The sequence below is a fragment of the Mesoplodon mirus genome (genome assembly GCF_964341445.2).
Source record: "Mesoplodon mirus genome assembly, chromosome: 6".
Classification (NCBI taxonomy): Eukaryota; Metazoa; Chordata; class Mammalia; order Artiodactyla; family Ziphiidae; genus Mesoplodon; species Mesoplodon mirus.
Window position 1 is genome coordinate 9,046,992 of NC_138982.1, and position 12,178 is coordinate 9,059,169.

Below are 12,178 nucleotides of genomic sequence, written 5' to 3' on the forward strand. Positions count from 1 at the left end.
CTGCCAGCATACCCTGAGGAAACTCTGGTGTCCACATCAAATCCAGCCATCCCACCAAAGGCATTGGGTACACACCTAAGAACACCCCTTCAAGACCACAATAGGTAACTGTTTCACCTAAATTCATAGAGGCAAATAAAGTTAAGCAAAATGAAAAGACAGAGGAACTACTCTCAATTGAAAAAGTAAGAGAAAAACCTTGAAAAAATAAATAATGAAACAGAAATAAACAATTTACCAAATAAAAAATTCACATCATTGGTAATAAAAATGCTAACTAAATTAGATTAGATCAAGAGAATTGATCTAAACAAAAATCATTTTAACAAGGAACTAGAAAATATAAAAAAGACCCAAACAAAAATAGGCAATTCAATATCTGAAATAAAAAACACTCTGAATAACAGCCTAAGTGACACAGAAGAACACATAAGTGATCTGGAAGATAGAATAATGGAAATCACCCAATCAGAACAGCAGAAAGGAAGACAAATGAAAATAAACAAAAAAACAAAAGGAGTCCACTAGATCTCTAGGAAAACATTAAACATACCAACATTCACATAATAGGGGTTCCAGAAGGAGAAGAGAGAGAGAAGGGGATCAAAAATGTATTTGAAGAAATTATGGCTGAAACTTTCCCAAATCTGAAGAAGGAAACAGATATCCAGATACAGGAAGCACAGAGGGTCCAAAACAAGATGAAACCAAACAGACCCACATCAAGACATATCATAAACAACATGGCAAAAGTTAAAGAGAGAATTCTAAAGGCATCAAGAGAAAATCAGTCATATACAAGGGAATCCCCATAAGACTATCAGCTGATTTCTCTGCAGAAACTTTGTGGGCCAAAAGGGAGAGGCTTGATATATTCAAAGTGCTTAGAGGAAAAAAACCTACAACCTAGGATACTCTACCCAGCAAGATTATCATGTAGAGTAGAAGGAGAAATAAAGAACTTCTCAGACAATCAAAAACTAAAAGAATTCATCAATAATAAACCTAAAAAATGTTGAAGGGTCTTCTCTAAATGGAAAATAAGCAAGAATCTATAGGAAAGGGAAAATCCCACTAGGAAGGGCAGTTACATAGTAAGGATTGAAGATCACTTTAAAAAGCCAGTACATAAATGAAAAGAAAAAAACACACACAAAAGCAACTATAAATGCAGTAAACAGTTGAGAGATAAGCATGAAGATGTAAAATATGTCATTAGAAACACAATGTGGGTGAGGGGGGTAAAAATATAGATCTTTTAGAATGTGTTTGAACTTAAATGACTATCAGTTTAAAACAAGTAGATATAATTATGGGACAGCATATATGAGCCCTATGGTAAACACAAATCAAAAACCTATGATAGATATGCAAAAACCAAAAAGAAAGGAACTCAAGCATGCTACTAAAGGAAATCCTCAAACCACAAGAGAAACAAAAAGAAATGAACAGAAGAGAACTACAAAAACAACTGGAAAACAAGGAATAAAATGGTAATAACTGCATACCTATCAATAACTACATTAAATGTCAATGGACTAAATGCTCCAATCAAAAGACATAGGGTGGCTGATTGCATGAAAACACAAGACCCTTCAATATGCTGCCTGCAAGAGACTCACTTCAGGCCTAAAGAAACACAGAAAAAGTGAGAGATAGAAAAAGATACTTCATGCAGATGAAAATTACAAAGAAGCAGGGATAGCAGTACTCATATCAGAGAAAATAGACTTTAAAACAAAGTCTGTATCAAAAGACAAAGGCGAGCACTGTATAATGATAAAGGGATCAACACAAAAGAGGATGTTAAACTCATTAACATATATGCACCCAATACAGGAGCACCTAAATATATAAAGCAAATACTAACAGACATAAAGGGAGAAATTGATAGTAATACAATAATAGTAGGGGACTTTAACCTCTCAGTGACATCAATGGATAGATCATCCAAACAGAAAATCAGTAAGAAAACAGTGTTCCTCAATGACACCATAGTCCAGTTGAACTTAATTGGTATTTACAGGACATTCCATCTCAGAACAGCAGAATACACATTCTTTTCACGTGTATATGGAACGTTCTCCAGGATGGATCACATACTAGGCCACAAAACAAGCCTTAATAAATTTAAGAGAATAGAAATTATATGAAGCATTTTTTTCTGACCACAGTGGTATGAAACTAGAAATCAACTATAGAAAGGAAAATGGGAAAAGAACAAACATGTGGAGACTAAATAACATGCTACTAAAAAACCAATGGGTCAATGATAAAATCAAAGAGGAAATCAGAAAACAGCTCGAGACAAATGAAAATGGAAACACAACTTTCCAAAATTTGAGGGATGCAGCAAAAGCAGTTCTAAGAGGGAAGTTTATAGCAATTCAGGCCTTCCTCAAGAAATAAGAAAAATTTCAAACAAATATCTTAACCTACCACCTAAAAGAAGTAGAAAAAGAACAAACAAAGCCCCAAGTCCGCAGAAGGTAGGAAGGAAGGAAATAAAGATCAGAGTGGAAATAAATAAAATAGAGATAAACAGAAAAGATCAATGAAACCAAGAACTGGTTTTTTGAAAAGATTAACAAAATTGATAAACCTTTAACCAGGCTTACCAAGAAGAAAAAGCCAGCCTTTACCCAAATAAACAAAATAAGAAATGAAAGTGGAGAAATAACAACCAATACCACAGAGATACAAAAAAATCATAAGAGAATACTATGAACAGTTATATGCCAAAAAATTGGACAATCAAAAAGAAATGGACAAATTTCTAGAAACATACGGCCTGCCAAGACTGAATCAAGAAGAAACAGTCAATTTGAACATACTGATCACTAGAAGTGAAGTTGGATTTGTAAAAAAAAGGAAAAAAAAAAACCCCAGCAAACAGAAGTCCAGAATGGGATGGCTTCACAGGGGAATTCTTCCAAACATAAAGAATTAATACCTATCCTTCTCAAAGTATTCCAAAGAACTGAAGAGGATGGAAAACTCCCAAATTCATTCTATGAGGCCACCATTACCCTGATACCAAAACCAGACAAAGACAGTACAAAGCAAATTACAGGCTAATATTTTTGGTAAATATAGATGCAAAAATCCTCAATAAAATATTTGCAAACTGAATCTAAAAATGTGTAAAAAGGATCATACACTATGATCAAGTCGGATTTACTCCAGGGTCACAAAGATGGTTCAACCTATGCAAATCAATCAATGTGATACACAACATTAAGAACAGGTAGGATAGGGCCTCCCTGGTGGCGCAGTGGTTGAGAGTCCGCCTGCCGATGCAGGGGATACGGGTTCGTGCCCCGGTCTGGGAGGATCCCATATGCCGCGGAGCGGCTGGGCCCGTGAGCCATGGCCGCTGAGCCTGTGCGTCCGGAGCCTGTGCTCCGCAACGGGAGAGGCCACAACAGTGAGAGGCCCACGTACAGCAAAAAAAAAAAAAAAAGAAAAGGTAGGATAAAAATCACATGGTCATCTCAATAGCTGCAGAAAGTGTTTGACAAAATTCAACATACATTCATGATAAAAATTCAGCGGGAATAGAGGGAACATATCTCAATGTAATAAAGGCCATTTATGACAAAACCATAGCCAACACCACACTCAATGATGAAAAGCTGAAAGCTTTCCCATTAAATTCAGGAACAAGACAAGCATGGCCACTCTCACCACTTCTATTTAACAAAGTATTGGAAGTCCTAGCCACAGTGATCAGACAAGAAAAAGAAATAAAATATATCCAAATTAGAAGGGAAGGTGTAAAACTCACTATTTGCAGATGACATGTTTTATATAGAAAATCCTAACGTCTCCACCCAAAGAACTATTAGAACTAATAAATGAATTCAACAAGGTTGCAGGATACAAGGTTAACATACAGAAATCTGTGCATGTTAATTAGTTTCTATACACTAATAATGAAATATCAGAAAGAGAAAGTAAAAAACCAAAATCAATCCCATTTAAAATCACACCTAGCCATAAACTTAACCAAGGAAGTGAAAGACAGTACTCTGAAAATTATGAAACATTGATGTAGGAAATTGAAGATGATACAAAGAAATGGAAAGTTATCCCATGTTCTTGGATTGGAAGAATTAACATTGTTAAAATGGCCAAACTACCCAAAGCAATCTACAGATTTAATGCAGTCCCTATCAAAATACCCATAACGTCTTTCACACAACTAGAACAAATAATCCTAATATTCATATGGAGACAGAAAAGACCCTGAATTGCCAAAGCAATCTTGAGAAAAATGAACAAAGCTGGAGGTGTAAGCCTCCCAGACTTCAGACTATACTACAAAGCTACAGAAATCAAAACAGCATGATACTGGCACAAAAAACAGGTCAGTGGGACAGAATAGAGAGCCCAGAAATAAACCCATGCGCCTTTGGTCAATTAATCTGTGACAAACAAGGCAAGAATATACAGTGGAGAAAAGACACTCTTCAACAAGTGGTGCTAGGAACACTGGACAGCTACATGTAAAACAATGAGATTAGAATATTCCCTCAGACCATATACACAAATAGACTCAAAGTGGTTAAAAGACCTAAATGTAAGACACGACACAGTAAAACTCCTAGAAGAGAACGTAGGCAGAACACTCTGACATACATCGTAGCAATATTTTTTTGTATCAGTCTCCTAAGGCAAAAGAAATAAAAGCAAAAATAAACAAATGGACCTAACTAAACTTAAAAGCTTTTGCACAACAAAGGAAACCATTGACAAGATGAAAAGACAACCTACAAAATGGGAGGAAATATTTACAAGTCATGTGACTGACAGAGGGTTAATATCCAAAATATGTAAACAGCTGATACAACTCAAAATCGAAAAACAAACAACACAATCAGAAAATAGGCAGAAGACCTGAATAGACATATTTCCAAAGAAGACATACAGATGACTAACAGGCACATGAAAAGGTGCCTAACATCACTAATTATTAGAGAAATGCAAATCAGAGCAAAAATGAGATATCGCCTCACACCAGTCAGAATGGCCATCATCAAAAAGTCTACAAATTACAAATGTCGGAGAAGATGTGGAGAAAAGAGAAACCTCATACACTGTTGGTGAGAATGTAAATTGGTGCAGCCACTGTGGAAGACAGTATGGAGGTTCCTTAAAAAACTAAAAATAGAACTACTGTATGATCCAGCAATTCCACTCCTTGTTATATATCCAGAAAAAAATGAAAGCACTAATTTGAAAAGATACGTGCACCCCAGTGTTCATAGCAGGACTATTTACAGTAGCCAACATATGGAAGCAACCCAAGGGCCCATCGACAGATGAATGAATTAAGAAGATGGGATATATATATTCCATCTTCTTAATCCATATAAATACACACACAATTTAATATTCAACCATAAAAAAGAATGAAATTCTGCCATTTGCAGCAATGTGCATGGACCTAGATAATATACTTAGTGAAATAAGTCAGACAGAGAAAGACAAATACTGTATAATGTTACTTCTATGTGGAATCTAAAAAATAATACAGATGAATGTATATACAGAGCAAAAACAGACTCACAGATATAGAAAACAAACTTGTGGTTACCAAAGGGGAGAGGGAAGCAGGGATGGACAAATTATGGGTATGAGATTAACAGATAAAAACCATTATGTATAAAATAGATAAGCAACAAGGATATATTGTATAGCACAGGGAATTATAGCCATTATCCTGTAATAATTTATAATGGAGTATAATCTGCAAAAATACTGAATCACTATGCTGTATACCTGAAACTAACATAATATTGTAAATCAACTGTACTTCAATTGAAAGAAAGAAATAAAAGGAGGGAAAAAAAGAAAGCAAGGTAATGGGATCATGTAGGACCTTGTTGGCCCTTGTATGGACTTTGGGCTGTTGAGCTTGAGAGCCATTTGAAGTTTTTGAGCGAAGAAGTGGCAAAATCTAATTAAGTATTACAGGATCATAGGCTGCTGTGTTGAGAAAAGACAGAGAAGTAGTAAGAGATTAAACAGGAATAATTTATCTTCCTTTTGAGTTTGTTTCTTTGTTTAAAGTAAGGCATTTCTGTGATGTTGGATCCAACCTCAGTTATTTTATAAAATATTACTCCTGGGCTATCTATGTATTCTTTATGTAATGTTGATATAAATGAATTCTTTATTTTCGCTAATTAACTTAAAATTCCTTTTAAACAGAAATGTAATTGTCTTTACAGGTTCATCGGCACTTGCTTTGCTTTGTTCTGGTATATTTTCTCCTTAGCACATGTGGCAATCTTTGTCACAAGATTTAGCTACGGAGAAGAACTACAGTCCTTTGTCGGAGCTGTTATTGTTGGGACATACAATGTTGTGGTTGTGATTGTGCTTACCAAGCTGCTGGTGGCAATGCTTCATAAAAGTTTTCAGTTGATAGCAGTAAGTGTTCATTCTTTTAAAATTTTTATATTCTCTTCAGACCATACCAAATGTATGTAGTAGATAAGGCAAAGATTTAAAAGAATTAAGAATGTGTCATTTAAAAATTAAATATAGATTTTAAAAAATGTAAGTAATGTATATTAACTGCAAGTCTTGAACCAAATTTTTACCTACAAGGTGTGGAAACATTTGAACAATCTTAAACAATCTCTTCATACCAGCCCTACCGTGTGTGTGTGCACGTGTGCATGCCTATTCATATCCTGTGTTGCTTTTTCACTTGCCTCTTATAGAATCATGAAGACAAAGAATGGAAGTTTGCTCGAGCAAAGTTGTGGCTTAGCTACTTTGATGACAAATGTACATTACCCCCACCTTTCAACATCATTCCTTCGCCAAAGACTATCTGCTATATGATTAGTAGCCTCAGTAAATGGATTTGCTCTCATACATCAAAAGGCAAGGTTAAACGGCAGAACAGCTTAAAGGTAAGAAGTTAGATGGTTGAACTGCAACATGATAACTTTAACAATTACTAATCTCAGATGTTCCTAAAGCATAAATATGCAGGTTCCTAAGGGCTAAGACGTGTTGTTTTGTACAGGGCATTCTCTGTACTAATTTGTTGTGGTTATAAAGCAATTAGCAAAACAGCTTAAAAAAAAGCAAGGGCTAAGTCTTGTTGGTTTTTTTTTCACTCCTGTATCCCTAATGCATAGCATAGTATCTAACATAAAGTAAGGATTCAATAAATACTGAAAATGAGAGAGAGAGCTGTGATTTTTTTCATGAATTCTCATCTCACAGTTTTAAAACAAGGAAAATATTCAGAATACCTAGGCTGTCAGCATAAGAGTGACTCTTAGAGTCAATGCATACTTTTCTGGTTCTTCTCGAAAGTTGTTCAATACATGAATAATTCAATACGTGTTGCTATAAGCCAGGAATTGGCAAACTTTTTCTGTAAATGACTGGATAATAAATATTTTAGACTTTGTGGGCTGTGAAAAAATTGTAGATTTTATGTGGATAGTAATATAACAAGAGAGAAAACAAATTTCCACAAAATTTTTATTGATGAAATTAAACATATGAGAATAATTGAGTAATACTTTTTTTATAATACAGCTCTATTAATGAATGGAATTCCATTTTGGGGGGGAATAACATTTTGTCTATTTGGAGTTCAAAGTTAGTAGTCCCCATCATCAAATTGATTACAAAACGTTCATCTGTAAAAGCCATTCTTAGCTCATAGGCCATCAGAAACAGGAAGTGGGTCATATTTGGCCTGTGGGTCATAGTTTGCTAATCCCTACTATAAACTAAAGATCTTAAATCAAGGTAAGTGTACAGGTAAATGAATAAAACAAATATGCATGGCATGTTTCAAATGTGTTGAACATTATTTTGTAACATATAGTGGCAAAAATGTAGTCTAATAAAGCATTACAAGATATGTGTTTGTATATGTAAATTTTTTAAAAAATCCACAACATTTAAATATTTTTCTGCACATTGTTAGTATCATATTTGTTGTTTTGAAGGAATGGAGAAATTTGAAGCAAAAGAGAGATGAAAACTACCAAAAAGTGATGTGCTGTTTAGTGCATCGTTACTTGACTTCCATGAGACAAAAGATGCAAAGTACAGATCAGGCAACTGTGGAAAATCTAAATGAACTGCGCCAAGATCTGTCAAAATTCCGAAATGAAATAAGGGATTTACTTGGCTTTCGGACTTCTAAATATGCTATGTTTTATCCAAGAAATTAGCCATTTTCTAAATCATGTAGAGAATAATTTTCAATAATAAATCTGAAAGACTGCATTTGTATAACTTGCAATTAAATTAGTAAGATATATATTGAAATAAAGAATTATGTAAAAGCCATTCTTTAAAATATTTATAGCATAAATATATGTTATGTAAAATATGTATATACGATTAGTTTTTTTAAACCCTCTGTGGCTTTTTGCAGTAATGAAACAGATTAAGTAGTTAGATTTTGTTAGCATGCTGCTTAGTTTTCTTATTTAAATGGTGCTTAAATTTTTTTCTCTTTCTGCTTAAGAAGGGCAGCATTAGAATTGTAGTGACTATTGCCAGAAGGTTTTGTAAAAATGAAGATCAGCAAATGTGGACTGATCTCCTTCCATAGGGTACACTTGAGATATAGAAGTCTTGTTTTTTAAAATCATTGTTTTAGGAGTTTACATATATAGTTCAGTATTTATTGTTTAGGAGTATAGGTTTACCTAAAACAGTAGTCTATTTTTTCTTTTTTCTTTCGTTATAATCTTAAGCAACAAAGATAAAGCCCTAATGAATGTTTGAATCTATTTGTGTCTATAAATTTAAATTCACCTCAATGTTTGTTACTATATTTACTTTTACATGGTTGTAATCACTTTATATTTTTAATTTTGCTTTTTTCACTTAATAGTATTTTATATATACATTTCCATGTATTGATAGAGTCCACGTATTTAAATTTTTATAGAATTATATAGTTTTTGAAAAATATAGTTAGTAGACTTTTCATTTTGTAGCTGTAGAGTATTTGATTATGTTTATAAGTTTGCACAGCTACTTCTCTAAAATTAGGTATTTATTGGCTTTTAATTTTTTATTATCATAAAAGTGATATAATTTTTTTTCAAGCTGGAGTGAATGTTCCTAGTTATAAAGCTAACCCAAAATAAGGATTTAGAAGGTATTTCTTTGTCATGTATGGTCACAGCCTGTTTTGTTTGTGTAAACATTGGAAGACCATTTAATGCAATGATTTGTTTTACTTTTGGACTAAGGTTCTTGATCTTATATCCAAAAGTATTTTCCACAGGATTTAACATAGTTCTATAAATGGGACTTCATGCTTATTTGTGGCTCATTCTTGATGCTTAGGGTGAAAAGCATTGACTTTTTAAATTGGAGAATAAAGTATATATTTAAATTTTTTTCCTGTGCTCATGTAAGGGATATAGTTAACATTTTTTCATAGGCTATTCCTTATTTATTCTTGCAGCATTTCCAGTTAAGAGGTTATTATGTATATAATTATCTTCTTAACTGAATGTCAGATGGTCTTAAGGCCACAGGGTGCAGGTAGCCCTTGGTCTATAAGTACCATGATCCAGGGATCGTTGTTGAAATATGTTAGTGTTGTGTTTCATCTTGCTTTTTACTTTTTATTTTTTAATTTCCAAATTGTAAGTGTTCCCTTTTTTGGGCAAATTCTTATAAAAATGTTTATTGTAAAGTTATATATTTTGTCTATGATGGGATTATGCACTTCCCAATTGGGATTTTACATCAGGGTTTTTAGTCATTCTAAAAAATATCTAATTATTAAATGAAAATATTTATAGAGTGCCTACTGTATGCATGAGTTACTTACGAGGTATATTTTGAATGACAGCATATTGTAAGAACAAAGGTAAATAAAACTAGACATTAGATTATAAATTGACAGAGTTTGTTCATTGTATTATTGTATACTTTTATACTTTTTATTGAGATATAATTCACATATCATAAAATTCACTCTTTTAAAGTATACAGTTCACTGTTGTTGTTTTTTTTAATTATGGCAACAAAGGTCTAAAATGCAAAGCATCAACATCAGACCCCTTTGTACCTCTTCCTGCCTCTGGTGGCAATGATATTTGACTCTTTTAGCTATTTCTTCTTATATTTGTAAATACCATATTTTGAAATAATATGTCTGTACAAAGACCTGTATGTGAGTGTTTATAGCAACTTTATTCATGATCCCAAATTGAAAACAACCAAATGCCCGTGAACTGGTGAATGGGTAAGTAAATCGTACATCCATACAATGGAAATCTACTCAGTAATTAAAAGGAATCATATCAGCCAGAGTTCAGTCAGAGAAGCAGAACTACTAGGATATTGGCAGGCACATATGTTTGTGTGCACACTGATTTGTTTACAGGGATTTGACATTACACAATTGTTGGAGTTAGTTAAGCAGTCTCTGAGGCTGTTGTTTTTGCATCTAATACTGGAGCTTGAAGTTCACCAGGTTGGCTGTTGGAGGAGGAAAATAGGTGTCAGGGGGAAGAAATGCAGATAAGCTGGAACCCATGAGGACGGTCTGAGACACTTGTCACTTGTCACTGTCTCCAACCTTAATGATGCAGGAATCCTGTGGGAGAAGTTACCCTTTGCCACGTTGCTAAACACACTTGGTCCAGAATTAGAGAAACTGAAGGACACGCCAAGGAAAGGTTGAATGATCAGAGTCCTGGCTGCTGCCCTTCGGCAGCAGGTTGAGCCGGCAGATAAGCTTCAACATGTGTAAACTATGAAAGTGCCTGCAAGAAAACCCCAAATGGCTGCTGCTCCATCTCTGCCCTCCAAATTTCACACTGAAATGTGTCTTGTGCTCACCCTACCTAGAAGCATACACAGGAGAGAATTCTGGGAAACATAATTCAGCCTACCCAAGTTGACACAGGAACAAACTAGTGAAATATATGCAGTAACACAGATGAATCTTAAAAGTACTATGCCAAGTGAGGACACTCATCACAAAAGGCTACACACTGTGTGATTCCATTAATATGACATCCTAGAAAAGACAAAACAATAGAAACCAAAATTAGATCATTGGTTACCAGGATATGGTGGGAAAAGAAGATTGATTACACAACTCATCAAACTATACATTTAAAAGGGTGAATTTTAATGTATGGAAATTATGCTTCAGTAAACCTGACAAAACTACATAATACTACAACATACTAAAATAAAGAACTAAGAAGAACGCTGGAGTAGCAATTCTCATATCAGACCAAATAGAGTTTAAAATAAAGACTATCACAAGAGACAAAGAATGACACTTCATAATGATCAAGGGATCAATCCAAGAAGAAGATATAACAATTGTAAATATGCACCCAACATAGGAGCACCTCAATACTTAAGGCAAATGCTAACAGCCATAAAAGGGGAAATTGACAGTAACGCAATCAGAGTACAGGACTTTAACACCCCACTTTCACCAATGGACAGACCATCCAAAATGAAAATAAGGAAACACAAGCTTTAAATGATACATTAAACAAGATGGACTTAATTGATATTTATAGGACATTCCATCCAAAAACAACAGAATACACATTCTTCTCAAGTGGTCATGGGACATTCTCCAGGATAGATCATATCTTGGGTCACAAACCAAGCCTTGGTAAATTTAAGAAAATTGAAATCATATCAAGTATCTTTTCTGACCACAATGCTATGAGACTAGATTTCAATTACAGGGAAAAAAAAACTAAGAAATACAAACACATGGAGGCTAAACAATACGCTACTAAATAACCAAGAGATCACTGAAGAAATCAAAAAATACCTAGAAACAAATGACAATGAAAACACAATGACCCCAAACCTATGGGATGCAGCAAAAGCAGTTCTAAGAAGTTTATAGCAATACAATCCTACCTCAAGAAACATCTCAAACAACCTAATCTTATACCTAAAGCAATTAGAGAAAGAAGAACAAAAACTCCCCAAAGTTAGCAGAAGGAAAGAAATCATAAAGATCAGATCAGAAATAAATGAAAAAGAAATGAAGGAAACAATAGCTAAGATAAATAAAACTAAAAGCTGGTTCATTGAGAAGATAAACAAAACTGATACACCACTAGCCAGACTCATCAAGAAAAGAAGGAAGAAGACCCAAATCAACAGAATTAGAAATGAAAAA

The 12,178-nt window shown here is 34.0% G+C and overlaps 1 protein-coding gene across 4 annotated transcripts in view; it reads left to right on the forward strand.

Moving 5' to 3' along the window:
* Positions 1–10,000, forward strand: part of TRPC1 (transient receptor potential cation channel subfamily C member 1) — a 62,505-nt gene extending 52,505 nt beyond the window's left edge. For all 4 annotated transcript variants that reach the window (XM_082624192.1, XM_082624191.1, XM_082624193.1 and 1 more), the window contains 3 exons: positions 6,237–6,438; positions 6,735–6,929; positions 7,989–10,000. In XM_082624192.1, coding sequence (XP_082480318.1) covers positions 6,237–6,438; positions 6,735–6,929; positions 7,989–8,216 — 625 coding nt within the window. In that variant the 3' untranslated portion in view covers positions 8,217–10,000. The remainder of the gene's footprint in view (positions 1–6,236; positions 6,439–6,734; positions 6,930–7,988) is intronic.
* Positions 10,001–12,178: the final 2,178 nt, after the last annotated feature.